General features: G+C 43.4%; 1 protein-coding gene across 5 annotated transcripts in view; it reads left to right on the top strand.

The window, feature by feature from the left end:
- The window catches only part of tle2a (TLE family member 2, transcriptional corepressor a), a 38,013-nt gene extending 19,705 nt beyond the window's left edge, over nt 1-18,308 (top strand). The window contains exons 3-20 of one of the 5 annotated variants that reach the window (XM_030726803.1): nt 2,288-2,351; nt 4,776-4,820; nt 6,963-7,025; nt 7,327-7,368; nt 7,954-8,161; nt 8,548-8,564; nt 9,326-9,421; nt 9,985-10,029; nt 11,413-11,574; nt 11,889-12,015; nt 12,923-13,119; nt 13,455-13,534; nt 14,319-14,568; nt 14,868-15,115; nt 16,150-16,297; nt 16,422-16,572; nt 16,827-16,903; nt 17,117-18,308. In XM_030726803.1, coding sequence (XP_030582663.1) covers nt 2,288-2,351; nt 4,776-4,820; nt 6,963-7,025; nt 7,327-7,368; nt 7,954-8,161; nt 8,548-8,564; nt 9,326-9,421; nt 9,985-10,029; nt 11,413-11,574; nt 11,889-12,015; nt 12,923-13,119; nt 13,455-13,534; nt 14,319-14,568; nt 14,868-15,115; nt 16,150-16,297; nt 16,422-16,572; nt 16,827-16,903; nt 17,117-17,224 — 2,128 coding nt within the window. In that variant the 3' untranslated portion in view covers nt 17,225-18,308. Of the gene's footprint in view, nt 1-2,287; nt 2,352-4,775; nt 4,821-6,962; nt 7,026-7,326; nt 7,432-7,950; nt 8,162-8,547; nt 8,565-9,325; nt 9,422-9,984; nt 10,030-11,412; nt 11,575-11,888; nt 12,016-12,922; nt 13,120-13,454; nt 13,535-14,318; nt 14,569-14,867; nt 15,116-16,149; nt 16,298-16,421; nt 16,573-16,826; nt 16,904-17,116 lie in introns of all 5 variants that reach the window. The other 4 variants (XM_030726802.1, XM_030726801.1, XM_030726800.1 and 1 more) reach the window with 4 other exon arrangements.
- The last annotated feature ends 260 nt before the right edge of the window (nt 18,309-18,568 follow it).

Below are 18,568 nucleotides of genomic sequence, written 5' to 3'. Positions count from 1 at the left end.
TCTGGTGGTTTTGTGATTGTTGCATTTCAGCTGTCGACTGTCATTTTCAAGCACCTTAGAGAAATGCCTTTTCCTGCTGTGAATGCTCTAAAATGAATAAGGAAGCGTGCGTTCTGCTGCACATTATCAACACGTTTAGAGTTGAAACGATTCGCCCATCAGTCGGATTAGCCGATTTTTTTCACAGCTTTATTAAATGAAGGGAGAGAAGGGGGGAACAACACACAACGTGTTGATGATAATTGGTTATGAAGTAAGTCATTTTTAGTATCATTATCATTATTTCATCTTTTTTTTTTTCCTTTTACTTTTCAGAAGAAACACTCAGGGTAACAGCATGGACAGCGGGGAAATGCAAATCAGATTGCCCATAAATGATTTCACGTTGCATTTTTTTTTTTTTTTTTTGCCTTTTTAGGAGTGTTTTTCTTTCATGACTTAGAAATATTTTGATTGTGTGCACTTTTCTTTGGGTCAATTAACTATCGCAGAATTGCTCTAATATGGCTATTGTAATCATGGCTATCATAGTATTATATTGTGAATTATTCAATGGTTCCCACCACAGTACTTTTTTTTAATCATATGTACTTTTATGTTAAAAGATTAATAGATAATCACTGGATTGCTTTTGATTTGACTGCTGATTGGGAAAAAATCTTTAACAAATTTAATCACAGCTGCACTTTTAAACACAATAAAATCACCCATTAGCTCTGAGCTGGTTGATGACAGTTTCTGTGTGTGTGTGTGTGTGTGTGTGTGTGTGTGTGTGTGTGTGTGTGTGTGTGTGTGTGTGTGTGTGTGTGTGTGTGTGTGTGTATTTGCGTGCGTGCGTGTCACGGCTCTTCCCAAGTTTGTCATGATTAACATGCTGGAAGTCCTACAAAACATGCACACATGCACCCGCACGCACACACACAGAGTTGCATTAGTTCCCAGCCCAGCTGTGAGTGACTTCTGCCGAGAGGCAATTCCAGTGTAATAAAATCTATAGGGTGGGGGTGGTGGGGTGGGGGTGGGGAGGTTAATCCTCACTACTCTCCGCTCCTCCACCACCACCACCTTCCTCTCTCACTCTACGTACTGCTTCTCTCCATCTCCTCCCTCGTCCCTCTTCTCCTCAACTGACTGGCAATGATAAATGAGTCAATTATGTGTGTGTGTGCACGCTGCACTGGAGAAAGGGAGCGGATGGGGCCGTTATTACCTGTTGCGGCTGGGGGTAATGTTGCGGTATTAATCATATTCTAATTTTCCAACGCCAAACGACCTCCCCACCACCACCACCTTCGCACACTCTTTCCCGCAGCACCTACCTTTAATGTCCCACCTCACCACAACCCCCCCAATCAATCTATCTACTGCCCGCAAACAAGTTGGCGTAAACTGCCTAAGGCCCAAAATGTACTAGCTCTCTGACGGGGTGGGGGTGGGGGGGTATTTCTGTGTGCAGAAGATGAAGAGAGTTCTGCAGAGGTAACAAGAAAGGTGTTTGGTTTTTTTAGACCTGAGTACATTTAGAAATGGAGTGTGTGCACGTGTGTGTGTTTGCAAGTCTACCAACTGACATCATCCAAATTTAGGAGACATCAGGGACTAGTTTGGGTGCAAGGAGAAATGAGCAGACAAAGAGGACAGGCAGAAATATAGGACACCTGGGATATTTGTTTGGCTGCTATCACCTCAGATGCATTTTTGTGTTTGACTGCGTTCCATTACACGCCAGGTCTTGGAGTAACTATCATCCTAAAATGCTCACAGACAGACACGGGTCACGTCCCGAACGTGAGCACAGACAAGTGAAACAGAACTGCCATATGTGACCCTCTTAAAACGGAAACTTCAGCTTCAGTGAAACTTGGCAAAGTGTGCAGTTAAAAGTGAAGCAGGGGACAGTCAGATTCAAAGACAGACAGACAGGCTGGCTGGTAAATGGGAAAGCAACAAAATGAGGAGGAATGGATGGCACATGGATAGACTGAAAATTGTCCACAGAGAAAAAGAGAAGGAGGCAGAGACACCTTGGATGTGCCTTCCTGCCTGCAGTCTTGGCTGAATTTCAGGCCCCGAGCATGACTTCGTCTATTTCTGCTCTGCTCTGAGGTGATAATGGGCTGTCAGCACCCCGGTCACCCTGCTCCCTCCTCCCCTATGAATGATTTGGAGTGGGGGGGGGGATAATTTGTTGTCATGTTACTAATTACATTGTGTGTTTTCTATTTTGTAGTGCGATACAGATCAAAACGGCCAAACTATATTGCTTCCATTCTTTTCTGTGTTGCAGTTTGAAACTGGAGTGTGAGAAACTGGCTACAGAGAAGACGGAGATTCAGAGACACTATGTTATGGTGAGACACACGCACACACACGTCTTTCCACATTTACTCACAACAAGTGCAGTGCCAAGTCCCCTGAATCCCTTTCATCTGCTAACAGCTGCCAAACAACACCCAGCAAAAACCACACACAAGACCACACATGCACACACACAAAGACATATTAGAGAACTACAAAATAAATCAAAATTTTAACAGTTTTAGATGGGAAAATACTGGTAGGTTTGCATTCAGAGAACAATAAAATGTGGCTTTATTTTCTCCAATAAGAAAACTCTTTATTTAAAATACTTTATATTCCTCAAAGGAGGCAACATACTGGCACAAGTGTTGAAGATGAAGCAATACCCCACTTGTTTTTATGCTCAAGTCTAAAATTTTTAGTGGCTTGAATGTGAATTTCCTTTGTCTCTGTTGGTTTTCCTAAACAAGATGATTTAATTTATTCATCGGTGCTGAAAATGATCATATAAACTGGTGTTACTTGGAGCCTTAAACGTCTCATCAACACTTCCCTGATTGATCACTTTGTCTGATCATTGTTCGTATACTGCTGCATAATTTGCCCAGTCATTGTAGATATTCCTCTAAGTATGAAGCATTTGCATCTCATCACTGAAATGAAAGCAAGTTATAGAAATTGATGCACGACTGTGATTTGAATACCAGGAAAATATCTGTAAATCTTGGAGTGAAAAAAAGAGTGCCAAATTGTAAATGTGGTTCCTCTGTGCCACTTAGATCAGCAGATCTTTTTCTGGATAAAGGGAAGGCCAAAACTCTTTGTCTTTTTTTTTTTTTTTTTTTTTTTTTAGTTTGCAAACCTCCAGCCTTGATTTACCTGTGATCAGAGCCATAAACAACCACAGCTTACAGAGAGTGGGCTGCCCATAACCTGCTGCGCCAAAAAAAGAGCTATGTGGCAATCTTGGCACAGAGCGGGGGGCTTGAAGCAGAGGGGGGATTGAAGTTTTAGCAATGGGGAGGAGGGGGTAGCTGGCATCAAGCACAGGCCAGGTCTCTTTTTCTGGCTGATGATTTGGGGGAGTTTGGATGTTGCTTAGCAACAGACGAAACTTGGCAAAGCAATTGCCAAGCAGAGCTGCCAGCTGCCAGGAAAGGCGTCTTTTATGGAGGCTTACAGGCAAACACACACACACAGAAGAGCATGCACATTCGCCTTGAAAACACACACTCACAGCAAAGCATGCACACAAAGCACATAGATACACACGCCTACACAGTTTCAGACTTGTGCTAAAAACACACACCTGCGCGCACACACACACACACACATACACACACACACACACACACACACACACACACACACACACACGTGCGCTAACTGCCAGGAAAGATGTCTGGAGAGAGAGGACCCCTGCCATCTCCTCTCCCATCCTGCCAGCCTGTTCTGGCTGTCCAACTGCCAATCTCATCTCTCCACAACCAGCCACGCTGAAAAGCAAATGTCAGCCTGCCACTTTTCAAGGCATCTGACTTTAAAATGTTCTCCTTTTCGTCCATCTCTGAAAGAGGAGAGGGGGACTGAGGGAAAGAGAGAGATCCTCACCTGTCTTTCTCGCTCTCTGGCATTCAACACCTCCTGCATTCCTCACAGCTTCTTGTACTTTCGGGTAAAAGCCAGGGTCAAATAGCTCATATTAGACATGATTATTGCAATCGTCTGCCACCTTCCTCTACCCGGCGACAATTTCCCTCCCCCGCTTTGGGTTTCTGGCTTCCGAAACACACCTCAGGGTCGTTTTATTGCCACTGACTTTCAGCAGATTCAAGGTGAAATTAGCAGCGATGAGCTTTTAGGGACACGCGGGCACTTCAGAGTGCTCACGCTTGGCCTAACATCGGGAATCTGGGAGCCAAAGAAAAGGTTGAGAGTGGTCTAGGAGTGTTGATTTGTCTGAACACAATGACTGAATTGTCATTTTGTGTAAGGAAAGACAATAGATATTTCACTTCTTGTCTAGAGAATATTTGTGTTTTTCAGGTAAGAAGGAAATATACGTTTTATATGTTATTGAATTAGGCTTAAAGTTTATTGTCTATTGATCCTGTGAAAATGCCAAAACTTATAATGCTTGTGACTTTGCAGCCCTGTCTGTGGCACTCAACCCCAAATCATATAGGAGTATATTTGTTGGGGACTATTTTATCACAGCTTTATTGGTTTTAGGCTTTTAATGGGAGTTGCAGGAAAATGTAAACTGGAGTTATTTTATATTAATGTCTGCATTTTATCTTTCAGCAGACACATTACACCAGATGACTTTTTTTCCTACACTATATCCATGGGAAATGTTTTCATTATATATTAAAAAAAATCTTTGACGTCTTACCCGAAACCCTGTGTTTTACAGTCTCATTTTTTTCTATGTACATTCATGTATATTAACCAATATTCCCTTTTTGTTTCAGTATTATGAAATGTCCTACGGCCTTAACATTGAAATGCACAAACAGGTGAGTCAGCTGCAGGATTCTCTCTTTGTCCTGAAGCTTTGCATTTTTCTCTTGTATTATCACGTCCTCTTTGCTTTGCCCTCAATCAGCTCAAAAACGAAGAATTATTTTTAGGAAAATCGCCCTCTATTTTTTTTTTCTGTCTCTCTGCTGCTGTTGTGTCAATTCTCCCTCTGATGGACTTGTAGAGCAGTGTTATGCTGTGGAGGTGTTAATAGGATCCACAAACAGAATTCATTTCTCCACCACAGACAGATGAGAATAGTCTGCCCTTCCCTCTTGCCCATCATAAATCCCTGTCTGTTATTCACTCCCTCTGTCCTTTCAATTCTCTCACTGTCACTCTGCTTCTCTGTCCCATCTTCCTTTTTTTTTATCCTTTCCCTTCAATTTATGTCTTACTGTATCTTTTTAATGCTCCCCTCTCTTAATCTCCATTTCTTCACCATCTCTGTCTCTCTTCCTTTTGATTGATTTCTCTTTCTCTTTATCTCCTATTTTTTTGTGCACCCTGCCTCCACCTCTGTCTCCTTCCAGACATACAGTCCATGCTGAATTTCACTTTAAATCAGGTCACTGCCTTCCTGCTGTCTACTCTCTTTCCTTCTCTTCGTTCATTTTGCCATCTCAATCACTTTGCTTTTGACGTGCCCCCCAACACACACACACACACACACACACACCATCACCACTTCCCAATCTCGATTTTCCTCCTCCGCCTTCCTTCTGTTCTTCTTTTTTCTATTTCTTTTCTCCCTCCTACATTCTTCGTTCATTGGCTGTCATTTCCTCAACCCAATCTGCCCTTTTCCTCCTCCTCCTCTCCCTCTCCTTCCTCTGCCTCCTCTTTTCATTTCCCCTCTCCCATTTTGTCCTCCCCTCTTTATCCTCTTTCTCTCGATTGCTCGTGTTCTCTCCTTCTCTCCCTTTCTCTCTCTCTCTCGCTCTCTCCTGAAGATGTCATTTAGTAGTTGGAGCTCTCTAACAAGAAATCATTGTGTCTCCCTTGGGGTGGGGGGTGATGGATTCAGAGGATGGAGGGGAGAAGGGCAGGAGTAGGGGGTGGGGGGGCACTCTGGCTGGCTGACAAATGGAGAGCAGAGGGAGGGAGAGATGTGGGCAAGCAAGAGGAATGAGAGAAAGAGCATGAGAGAGGAAGAGCAAGAAAAAGGAAGGGTGGAAGTTCAGTCCAGCATCAATAAATCACTTAAGAGGGAGACTGGGGTGGGGTGAGTGTGGGTATACATACAAACACACTCACATGGATTCTCACACATACTATCACACACGCACACAGAACAGGGTCTAGCTGTCAACAAGATAAACAGCCTGTGGCCATAATGATGTTGTCATGATCTCTGCATGCATATCATTACTGGCCATAACGGCCTTGTTGGGCCTGCCGCTAAACATGTTTTTGTGTGTGTGCGTGTACATACGCATGCGCCCGCGTGTGTGTGTTAGACATTACATGGCAGTGCTTGTAACACTGATTACTGTGCTAATACTAGGGAGGGAGGAATGAAACGAGGGATAGATGGATGGAAAGAGCAATAAATGGAGTGGGATGGAAGGAAAAAAGGAAAGAGAAATGGGGGGGAGTGGGGAGGGTGGAGGAAGAGTTTGCTGTTGGCTGTGTAGTAGAGCAGATCGAGACAGACACACACCCACAGCAAGAATCACTGACCCCCAGCAGGAAACACACACACACTCAAGCATGCAAAATGCAAACACGCACACACAGACAAACAGACATGCAAGGACACACTAGAAACACATGCACAAACACACACACACACACACACAAGATGGTAAATTGCGTATGCATGCACGCACACACACACATACACTCACACACACTGTGTGGGCTGGCTGTGGCCACAGCAGATGCTGTCCATGAATATTTTAGCCAAACTCTCTGGCAGAGTTTCCATTTGCATGGACCAGATGTAAGCAGCTGAAATATTTACCACACTGGCCCTGGGAGAAACAGGCCACAGTCACACTGTGTGTGTGTGCGTTTGTGTGTGTAACCTTCATGAGGGTGTGCGTTTTCTTTGTGTTCATGCTGAATCTTGGCTGTGCGAGTGTTTGTGTGTGTGTTTATTCATCAAAGTGACAGTACCTTTTTTTCTCTTTTAGACGGAGATTGCCAAGCGGTTGAACGTGATCTGTGCTCAGCTCATCCCCTTCCTGTCACAGGAGGTGTGACACACACGCGCGCACACACACACACACACACCATGTGCCGCATTCAGTCCTCTTTCTTTTTTCTCCTGCGTGAGATCAACCCACACAGGATGTGTGCACATACATACACATTTATCACTGTCACATACAGAGCTGCAGATGGACAGAACTTCGATGCACATTCATTTTCCTCAGTCACTAAAAGTCAAACTACGAATGCTATAAATTGGGTTATTATAAACTGAGTTCACAGTTAAGAAAAAAAGACTAATTATCAATCCACCTGCCCTTACTGACATCTTGGTTTGTTCCACAGCATCAACAACAGGTGGTCCAGGCCATGGAACGCGCCAAACAGGTGACCATGGGGGAGCTAAATGCTTCGATAGGGGTACGTGGGCTCCCCCCTCTGCCTCATAGCGTGTGTACCTTATACTCCCACATTTTTATTTTTCTTCCTGTTCTTTTCCTTTTAGTAAGAATATTTATTGGCCTTCTCTAAAATATGTTTTTTTTTTTTTTTTTGGCTAAAACACCTAGAAGATGGCTTCAGGTGACTATTTTTTTTAAGTCTTTGACAACCAGCAGAACAGGCCCAAAAATCATAAATTTAAATTATGTCTCAGTCAAATTGTCAAATATTCAAATGCAAATTAAATTCATGGACAATTTGGCATTGTTTTCCCTTTCAATTGAACTGCAAAGCTTCCCATATTAAAGAGCCACTCCCTGGACCTTAACATTGCTCCTCTCGTGCACATCGCAGCAATTAGTTCCCTTCCTTTTCTTCCTCCTCTCTTCCTGTTGATCAGTTCTGTGGAGTAAGCTTTTGCTTGTAAGTCACCCAAATCTCTCTCTCTCTCTCTCTCTCTCTCTCTCTCTCTCTCTCTCTCGCTCCTGTCTCCTCTTTTTTTCTGTTTCTTTGTTTTTCTCTTTACAGCAGCAGCTTCAAGCTCAGCATCTCTCCCAGCACGCCCAGGGTTTGCCAGTGGGCCCACACCCATCAGGACTGCCCCACCCCAGCCTGGCACTCAGCAGTGGGTCCGGCCTGCTGGCCTTGTCTGGTGCTCTGGGTGCCCAGCTCGCTGCCAAGGATGAGAGAGCGCACCTCGAGGCAGCTGCCGCCGCCGCCGCTGCAGAGCATCACCGAGGTACAGCAGCAGCAGCCCTTTAAAAGATGCCCTTCTTGTTTCAATTTGCTCAAAGAAAAACATGTAACAGTCCAGATGAGTCCATGCCTGAGAGAAGAGTTGGATCACATTTTTTGTAGATGAAAACATCTCACTGGGTTAGCAGCAGAGTGAACACCAAAATAGGCCCAGTGGACTCCAGTGATTGCCTTTGCTTTGGAATTTGGCAGGGCACAGTAGTGCTGCTGATCACAACACTCCTCAGGGATGTTTTCCCACTGAGTCATCAGCTGCAGCGTGATGTATAGTGATGGTATGTAATCTGACATGTGTGTCTTTATGTGTGTGTCTGTCCAATGTGTGTCCTGCTACCTCTGCCTGGATGTGCTTCGGCATGGAATGAACAGATCGTGAAGCAGGACCGGTGAGTACAATTTACTACACAACACACTAATATATTTCTATATGTCCTCCCTTCATTCAATATTTTTGATACAATAAGTTGTTCCTCTTTATTTGTCAAAAATGGGGTTTAACCCATGCAAGTTTCCATTACTGTTGCACGTTATGTGTTAAATATTTGCCTGTGGACATATTTTCTTGCACGATGACATCCTTGAATGTGAAGACAAAACTAAGATGTTTTTACAGTGCAGCTCCGTTTTTCGAATTCTGTTCATTCTCATTTAACAATAACAATGTAGCTTGCTTTAAACATTCACGCGCCAGAATTAGTCAGCAGTAGAGGAAACAGTGTGATAACAATTTGAATCTCAGCACTATAAAATAGTTACCCAGCTGGTTTAAAAAAGAAAAGAAAAAACAGTATCAGTGCCAGTTCGTGCTTTGACCGCGCTGCACTCTTTTCTGCTGCCCTTAAGAAAACTTGAAAGATTCTTTCTTCCTCTCACTCCCTCACTGAGCCGGCCAATCGATGCAGCCTGATATTCTTTCACATTCATCTCTGCAGCTTATGAGCCTGACATGATTTATGCAGTCCCTCTCACCTCATTATCACCCTCTTCCTTCGCGCCCTCACGCATATTTCTCCACTCCTCTGTCCTTCTTACCTTCATCTCCTCCTCTTCTTTGCACCTCCCCACACACCTCCCCTTTGCTCCCTGCCGCTCTGTCTCAATTCAATCCTCTCTGCCCTCCCCTGCCCTGTCTCGCTGCTCTCTGCAGAGCTCTCTGTCCAATGGGGATAAGGGTCGCCCAGCAGACTACCTCAGCAACGGCAAGAAGAGGAAAGCTGATGAGAAGGAGTTCATGACAGACTATGTGAGGACATTTTCATAACACTCTTAAATGTTTGAGTAACTGTTAGAAAGTTTCATCCAACTGTGCCAGTTCTCGTCAGATAAGACTGGTGGGGTCTTTATAGTGGCAGGCCAGCAGACTTTTGAAAGCTGCTCTTTCTTCCAAAGTAACTGAAATGTTCTCACTTTCTGCTGTCCTTACTATGTTGTTGAAGTAATTGTGAAAGATCAGATATATTAGGCCTTGAGAGGGTTTGTTTTAGTGTGAGATAAATGCATCCTTTTATCCTGAAGTTCAGAATTATCAATGTGTTCAAGACCTAGAACAAAAACACAAGTCTGTTCCTGAGAGGATTTCACCTGGCCAAGTTAAGAATCTGAAATTAATTGCATTTCTGCTGTTCATTGTCTGCATTTCTGCACCTTCTTGGGTGTTAAAAAAAAATCAAAAAAGGAACTTTTTCCAAATGCAACACAGAGAAACTTGTTTTTGTATGACTTTGTGCGTTGTATATTTCTACATGTAATCTGCATATATCAGACCGCAGAGCGGGAGTGTCTCATCTCACCTTCTTTTTCTTTCAGGGCAGCGATGCGGATAAGAGTGATGATAATTTGGTGGTAGATGAGGTTAGTAGGCAGCCGCTGGCCTCTGTTTGCCTCACTTGACCGCTTTCATCTGCATACATCATGTAAACATACCCAGCAGGACCACATGAATAGTAATTATACTAATCCCCCTCCACCCTCCTTCACCTCCACCTGTCCTCATTTAGCAGCACAGAGCTATAAAATACGTAGGTACACAAACCCCACTGTAGTTCAAGCTGTCCTCATTTTAAAAGGCCCTTTCTTATAGATTTGTTTGTGTGTGTGTGTGTGTGTGTGTGTGTGTGTGTGTGTGTGTGTGTGTGTGTGTGTGTGTGTGTGTGTGTGTGTGTGTGTGTGTGTGTGTGTGTGATTGAAAAAGTGGAAGAAAATGAAATTCATTTCCAGCAAAGATGAACAAATAAGGAAAAAAATGTCATTTATAGATTTATACTTTTTCTTAAAAAATGATGCAAATAAAAGAATAAGCATCCAAGCAAGATGAGTGAGCCTATATTCAGTTGATGACAGTTTTGATGAAAAATTTCATGTTGAATCGTTTCAAATAAATTATAACCTGTTATTTTCATTGTTTCCAGTGAAAATAACACCGGCAAAAATCTGCTTCCCTTTTTGTTTGAAACGTATTCCAAAGTTTGTCATGTTAGGTCATATGCACACTGCGCACCATGACTCTAATGTATGATAGAGTACAGTATGAAGTTTGACGTAAGCACACAGCACAATAATACCCACTGAAACATACAGTAGGCTGTGATGCACTGCTGCAATTCCTCCTTTAAATTCCAGGCTACACCTTCCTTGTTACTGTAATAACAGCTGGAGGACACATCCTACAAACTAGACTCCTGCTGCCAATGCCAGCTCTTCTTCTTTGTTGGAATTCCAGACATCTTGTTTTCTATATCTTCATATTCCTGTTTGTTTGTTTTGGGTTTTTTGGGAAACATAGCATATACATAACATAGCTAATAGCAGCAGTTGAATTGTGAGATGGTCACTCAAAATACGGGGCACATGGCCACATATAGACACTGAGTTCTTATATATATCTTATTTATATATATAGTCTTTAGCAAAAAAATTCTTTGTTTCCCAGGAGTGAATCCATCCTCCTTCCACTTAAGGAGAATGACTGTAACCTGAATCAGCAATTTAGTACAAAAGAAGTCACCTTACCAACTTCAGTGTGCAAAGGATGTGGGCGTCATTGACACTGGGAAGCATATCAGGCAAACATTTCTCCGTGTATGAACTGGATGATTTCAGCTGAAGGATTACAGCAAGAGAAATTGGTTTCACTGTTTGAGCTCCTGGTTATAGTTTTAAAACTGAGAATATGCGAACCTGTGTTTGAACATGGGAAAGATATTATTTCTAACTTGTGTGTGTTTTTATACTCAGGATCCATCGTCACCCCGCAGTGTGCAGTCCTACTCATCCCGGGAAAATGGTTTGGACAAGATTCCCCCGTCCCGAAAAGAGGGCCCCCCGCAGGCCAGTCCCACCTCCCTGGCCTCATCCAGCAGTGCCACCTCCCCATCTCGTGGCAAAGAGCCCCCACAGGTAGACAGACACAATGTTAGCTCAAATGCAGACACCAAAGGGCAGATAACTTTTCATCATATTAATCACTAATATATTAATTTAGTCTTGGACACATTTTATTTACCTTTTCTTTTCATGAGTAGTTGTTATGTAAGATGCTCAACATCCCAAACACAGTGTGACATCCCACAATGGTCCCATCTATGCTTGGTCTTACTTATTGTCATTTTGTGTGTGTTTTCTTTGGCATTCTTTTTCTTCCCTGTCGCTTCCTCTTCCCTTTCAGATTTTTAAATATATCTCTCTTTGTTTTTAAATCCACTCTCTCCCAGAGAGAGAAGTCCAGCACTCCAGGTATGAAACCAGGGACCCCTATGTCTCAGGAGTCCAACACCCCAGGACCAAGTGGGCCCCCACAGTTCAGACCTGTCCCAGGCAAGCCTGGCGTCGACCCCCTCGGTGAGGACGTCCTTAGCTTTCCTTAATTCCCCTAAAGGGCGTATAGTCTTTTGCTTTATTGCTAAAACACTTCACTGGACTTCAGAGAGCCTGCAGATAAAGTATGAGGCAGACAGCTGAGGACACTACGGACGAGTAGTTCTTGCTGTACTATTTCCTAATCCTCTTGGAGAGTGCATAGATGCTGCTCACAGGAGCCATTAAACATTTGAATCTGTATCTGCAGAGCTGAGTTTTAGCTGTGTTACATTAGCTTTGTTTCTAGCAACATTGGGCTGCAGTAGTTGGTATGAGTGTCAGCCAGCTCCCCACCACCAACCACCATCTGGACTTAATAAGCAGCTGTGGGCAAAAATATTCTGTGCGCCTCACTTTTTAAATGGAAAGATTAGGAGAGGTGATGGACTGTGACTGTGAGCTGCTTCGTAATGAGCCTCCATCTATTCCACTGTATCTCTTTTCTCTTTTCTCACATCACCTGTTAGCCTCTGCTCCGCTTTCTCTCTCACACACATCTACACTATTATGTATGCATGCGTGCATGCACCATCCTAGATGCACCTACATGTGCAGATGGAGGGATATACAGGATGTTAATTTCAGCACACGTGGACATGCTGTCTCACTGCAGGATGGCAAGCTGGCCAGCAGGGGTCAGTAGTGGTCCAGTGCTGATATCATCCAGCCTTTTGTTGCAGCTTGTTCACAGCCTGTCAGTCACAGCTGTCTCTTGCGTTACAAGACTCTGCAGAGGGAGTCACCTTAATAAAATATGTATCTTATTATAACCTATGTAAACGTGGTGTCTTGACTCAGAGCTTGTTTGCCCCAGTAAGTAATTTTTTCACCTGAACAATCCAAAACAAATGATCTATCTTGTCTTTTTGACCCTTTCTTTAACCTCCAGCTCTGGGTCTGAGAAACCCCTTGGCGGTTCAGGGAGCGTACCCACCAGGGGCTTTTGGCCTACCCCCTCCAGGGGTGAATGGGGACCTGCCTGGGGCTGCGGGCTATGGCGCTGGTCTTCACTTGGTCTCCCCCCAGATGAACGGAGCTGCAGCAGCAGCGGCAGCAGCTGCTGCAGGCTATGGACGATCCCCTGTGGTGAGCTTGACGCTCTGCACATAATTTGTCTTTGCAGTGTCACTGTCATATGTCATACCTCAGCATATAAACCAGTCAGAGAGCAAGAAGAGGGATATATATATGGAAAAGAAGAGCCTTTTGGATGGGGAGCAGCTGCATTGTCATTTGTTGTTAAAAAGCCATGAGCTTTTATGTGGTCTTGTTTTATTCTGATAGTTTTGATTCATACTGCCTTTATATGACCAGTTTTAACAAATTAACTTTCATCTTTTCTCTCTGCTCCATGAACCATGTATTTTATTTCATAGTTTTCAGTATTTTTTCCTATGTTGACTTATCTCTGACTCTTCCAGGTGGGCTATGAGTCTCCACACCCACACATGAGGGTCCCTGGGCTGCCTGCCAGCCTGCAGTCAGCTGCCTCCGGGAAACCGTGAGTTTCCTCTTCCTCTGCCGTTATCACTCAAATCTTCTCCTGTTCACTATTAACAACACTCAGAAGCTCAATTTGCCCTCAGAATTCAGTTACAACACATTAAGACAAGAAAAGATGAACAGTAAGAGATTTTGAAGTGGGGGAGAATACCTTTGTTAGGCCAAAATGTACAACAGCGAGGCATCTTTTAAAAAAATCTAGACAGGGTGTGTTCATGCATCAAGAACTTTTCAGTGAGTTCATCCTTCAAGCATTTGAAAAATGTATTTAAAACTGTTAGCTGTATGCCTGGCTTCACTTTTTCGTGTGTAATATTTCTTACTTCTGCAGATAAATGGCCGGAGTAGGTGATGTGACACTGGTGTTATTTGCAGAGCAGCATCAATAGACTCAGTTTGTTGAATACCGCATTCTTCAGTTATCCAGACATCATTAGTAAATGTTAAATTTCAGTCACTCTGTGTTAGCCTCTTAAAAAGTATTTCTGGCAAATGGAGGAAGAGAAAGTTAAAGTCAATGAGGCAGGATGAGGAAAAGCGCCTACACATAAATGTTGTGTAATGTTTTAATTTAGACATAGTGACATTACTCCATGACAAAAGTATAAGAGCTAAAGGGTATCAACTCTATGAACAAGCTACTTATGTGGTTCTTTAAATTACATCCATGTGGAATGTAGAAGACGTTCGCAGCTCGTCCAAATAACTTGTGATCACTTGTGTGATTTGTGTGTTTAATCTGTTATTCATCTATTTCTGTCTTCTTCCTTCTGTCTCCTCAGCGCCTACTCGTTCCACGTGAGCGCCGACGGTCAGATGCAGCCGGTGCCCTTTCCCCCCGATGCCCTGCTCGGACCGGGAATTCCTCGTCACGCCCGTCAGATCCACACCCTGAACCACGGAGAGGTGGTGTGTGCCGTCACCATCAGCACCTCGACGCGTCACGTGTACACCGGAGGCAAGGGCTGCGTCAAAGTGTGGGACATCAGCCAACCAGGAAGCAAGAGCCCCATGGCCCAGCTGGACTGTCTGGTGAGAAACAAAGGAGGACAGATAGATGGATGTTTTGCAGATCAGATTTAAAATCTGTTGTCCATCTCATGTTTAGTAATGTTGCTTTACCACTGAAGTTGATGTGCTTGTTTTTCACACATAAAGTAACACTTTGAATGATAAATCACCTTTGCAAGATAACTCCTCCAGCCTCTTTATACTTTTCTGTTGGCGCATGCTTTGTTTTTTAGCACATTGTCGTCAGTTGCACTAACTAGAATACATATGCCTGTATAATTTTATGGTAATATGTTTATCATTTTATGACGTTTAATCAGAACAGGGATAACTACATCCGATCCTGCAAGCTGCTCTCCGATGGGCGAACCTTGATTGTCGGAGGAGAGGCCAGCACGCTGTCAATCTGGGATTTGGCCACCCCGACTCCTCGCATCAAAGCGGAGCTGACGTCGTCTGCTCCCGCCTGCTACGCTCTGGCTATCTCGCCTGACAACAAGGTCTGCTTTTCCTGCTGCAGCGACGGCAACATCGTCGTTTGGGACCTCCACAACCAGACGCTGGTCAGGTAAGAGGAGAAGGAAGTGGCTGATTCATCATCTTCACCGGTTTCCTGCAGTCAGATGAGGAGAGCAGATGGGAATGGGAAATAGCCAGATTATTTTCAGGTTGTGAGAGGAGAGACTGATGAAAAAAAAGGCAAAGGTATGGATGTTGAGAAGAGAGGGAGAAAAATATAAGGAATTGGTGTAATTTTACAATCTGTGCTGTCAGTCATGAAATAGACATAGTGCCAGGAAAAACTTCACTCAGGGCACCAAAGCAAAGATGTTTTTTTGGTTCTGAGCACAGGCTGTGCATTTATCTCCTATTCAGAATGAAGACTTACAGTCTCCATTAAATGGGTCCTCCCAGTGCTTTTGCACGTTCACATGTGCTCTCACATGTCACTGCTGAGCAGCAGCAGTCTGTTTTTGACAGTATATTTTTTTATTTTCAAATAATATCTTCAGATGCTGCGTTCAACTCTAAATTTAGTGCATCCCTTAATACATAATATAGTCTTTGCTGTTTACTTCTACTGTAGGTTCCTCTTTTTATCCTTTCTGATCATTGTAGAAATATAGAATTGTTCATTTTTTATTAATACGCAGTATTTTTCATGAGTCAAATGTTTTATTGGTATATTCTGCTGTATTATTCATTAGCTGTGTCCACAGTTGCCTCCACTCATAGAAGCACATAGAGGGAGTTAAAGGTGGCGAGAAGCATATTAAGAACCACTATATCTGTGTGTTTTTGGGAGGACGTACATTTTGGCTAAATAAACAATAAAATCTCTGCAGCCTTAAATTCTCTCGCGTCCTGGGACTATTTTGAGGTGAGGAATTCTGTGTAATGCAGAAAAAAATTCCTCACGTCAACAAAAATTGTAAAGATTAAATATTAAATCTTGTCAGGTGTATTTAAATGAAGTAATGTCAGCGGGGGAAAAGTGGTGTGTACTTTAATAAACATCTCTCTGGTTGTAGATGCTGCGTTGACCAACTGTACGGTCCATTAAAGTCTGTTTCTCAGAAGCTCCTGCGTCTGATCTTGCAGGCAGTTCCAGGGCCACACAGACGGAGCGAGCTGCATCGATATCTCCAACGACGGCACCAAGCTGTGGACGGGAGGGCTGGACAACACAGTCCGCTGCTGGGACCTCCGAGAGGGCCGCCAGCTTCAGCAGCATGACTTCACCTCACAGGTATGCACACAAGTCTAATACATAAACCTGATTTCTAAGTCCCCCACTAAAAGAGGCTGCTGCTGATCATTAACATTTTGCATCTCTCATCTCATCGTCACGTTTCCTCCCTTTTTGTCTCCAGATCTTCTCTCTGGGCTACTGTCCGACAGGCGAATGGCTGGCTGTGGGAATGGAGAGCAGTAATGTGGAAGTTCTGCATGTCTCAAAACCTGACAAGTATCAGCTGCACCTTCACGAAAGCTGCGTTCTCTCTCTCAAGTTTGCCTACTGCGGTATGCACAAACATCTCGCATACACACGGCACGTACACACTGATAAGATTGATGGTTTGGTTACATCACACTACCCGAGGGTATTTAATCACAGGGAAGCAGAACAAATCTTTTGCTTCTCTCATTAGAACACAGAAACAGTCCTTCCCTTTTCGCCCCTTCACTTCTTTTGCTTTGCGGCCTCTCAGGCTTCTCCATATCTCTCCTCCCCTGAGGTTTTATCTGCTGATGGCTGTGTGTGTTTTATCCTGTAGGTAAATGGTTCGTGAGCACAGGCAAAGATAACCTCCTGAATGCATGGAGGACACCTTATGGATCCAGCATATTCCAGGTAAAACACCAGCGTTTAATGCACAACACGCAACGTAATCTGATGAGAAATTTTGATCTCTGCTCTGGAAACAATTGAGCTGTAAAAGCTCGTCTTCTTCAAACATTAGAGGGTTATTTTGGGATGCAAAAGTAACTTAAATAAGAGCTGATGTGATTTTCTGGATTGTTTACTGTTAGTTGCTGATGACCTCCTCTTTGTGTTTGTGCTCAGTCTAAGGAGTCTTCGTCGGTTCTCAGCTGTGATATTTCCCCTGACGACCAGTTCATCGTCACTGGCTCCGGGGACAAGAAAGCCACAGTCTACGAAGTAATCTACTGAACTCTGAGTGGCTCAAAAACGAAAACTAATAATCAGGGGGCGAAGCCAAGGCTCCCTCCTGCAGCATTGACTGTACAGAGCGTTGGTGGCATGGAAAGCAAGAGACACTCAACTTGTACTTTTGTTGTTTTGGTTATGTTTGTGAAAAAAAAAAAAGAAAGAGAAGCAAAGAGGCGCAAAGTCACATCTCTGGAAAAAGAAAAAACTTTGATTTAATGCTCTGAGAATGCTGGTTAGTCTATAGCTGCGCAACTGTGGGATTCCTCCAAAGAACCTTTTGTTTTTGTTTCCTTTTTTTTTTTGTCCTTTTTTTAAACAAAACGAAACCTCTGTAGTGAACAAGAAATTAGGGAAAAAAAAATATTTTTTTAGCCTTTGAATTTTACTCAAACAGTTGGACGGCGTTGAGTGGAGGAAAAAAGACAAAGGTGTGGGACTGAGATGTGGAGAGTGTTCAAGGAGCGCTTGAAAAACCCTTAATGGAACAATATGGTCCATATTCTGTGCTCTGTACAAAGTCCAAGCCCGAGTCAGCTTGGCCTCGTTCGGCCTGGTCCAGTCCAGCTCAGTCCACAGCACGGAGCTGCTCCTCGGGGCAGCAGATGCATGGCAGATGGCGAGACGATGTGGTGTGAGGTTCCAGCTATTTTTTTTTTTTTTTCCTCCTGGTTAAGTTTCAGCAGCAACATGATTGTATCATCTCTAGTGCATACATGACAGAACAAGGCCCGGTCCTGTAAAGTGTCCTGAGACTCAGATTGTCTTTGTTGTTTTACTTTTTTCCTCCTGCTGTTTCTTTCCAAAAGAACAAAGACAAACGTGTTCTGAAGATGTTTTATAGAAACCAAAATCAAACAGACAGAAAAATAAAGTCAGTTCAAACTAGTGCTCTCCAGTTTCAGGACATGGCCTCGGCATCAACAACACAAAAACACTCAACATTATGTGTGAGTTTTTTTTTTTAACTGTATTTGTTAGGGCACATACACACAGACAGACACACAGTTATTGTCACAGCTGCATCATGAACCTTGACCCTTGCTATATATGGACATGTAAATAAACTTCTCTAAAGGCAAACAAATATGATATCTGTGACTGTGAATTTTCTTTGAGACAAACTGTAATGTGTGTGTGTGTGTGTGTGTGTGTGTGTGTGTGTGTGTGTGTGTGTGTGTGTGTGTGTGTGTGTGCGTTTTATTATAGTTCCTTAGGGATCTGTGCAACTGTAAATGCGTAAGTGAGAAAACTTTTGATTTGACGTGTGTGTCTGTGTGTGTGTGTGTTGTTGGCTGTCAGAAAATGTTTTTTAACTGCGAACCCAAGTCAGTCTCTCAGCACGTC

This window comes from Archocentrus centrarchus, chromosome 4, assembly GCF_007364275.1.
Source record: "Archocentrus centrarchus isolate MPI-CPG fArcCen1 chromosome 4, fArcCen1, whole genome shotgun sequence".
Lineage (NCBI taxonomy): Eukaryota > Metazoa > Chordata > Actinopteri > Cichliformes > Cichlidae > Archocentrus > Archocentrus centrarchus.
The sequence above is the reverse complement of the archived record's forward strand: the minus strand, read 5'-3'. Positions and strand labels throughout refer to the sequence as shown.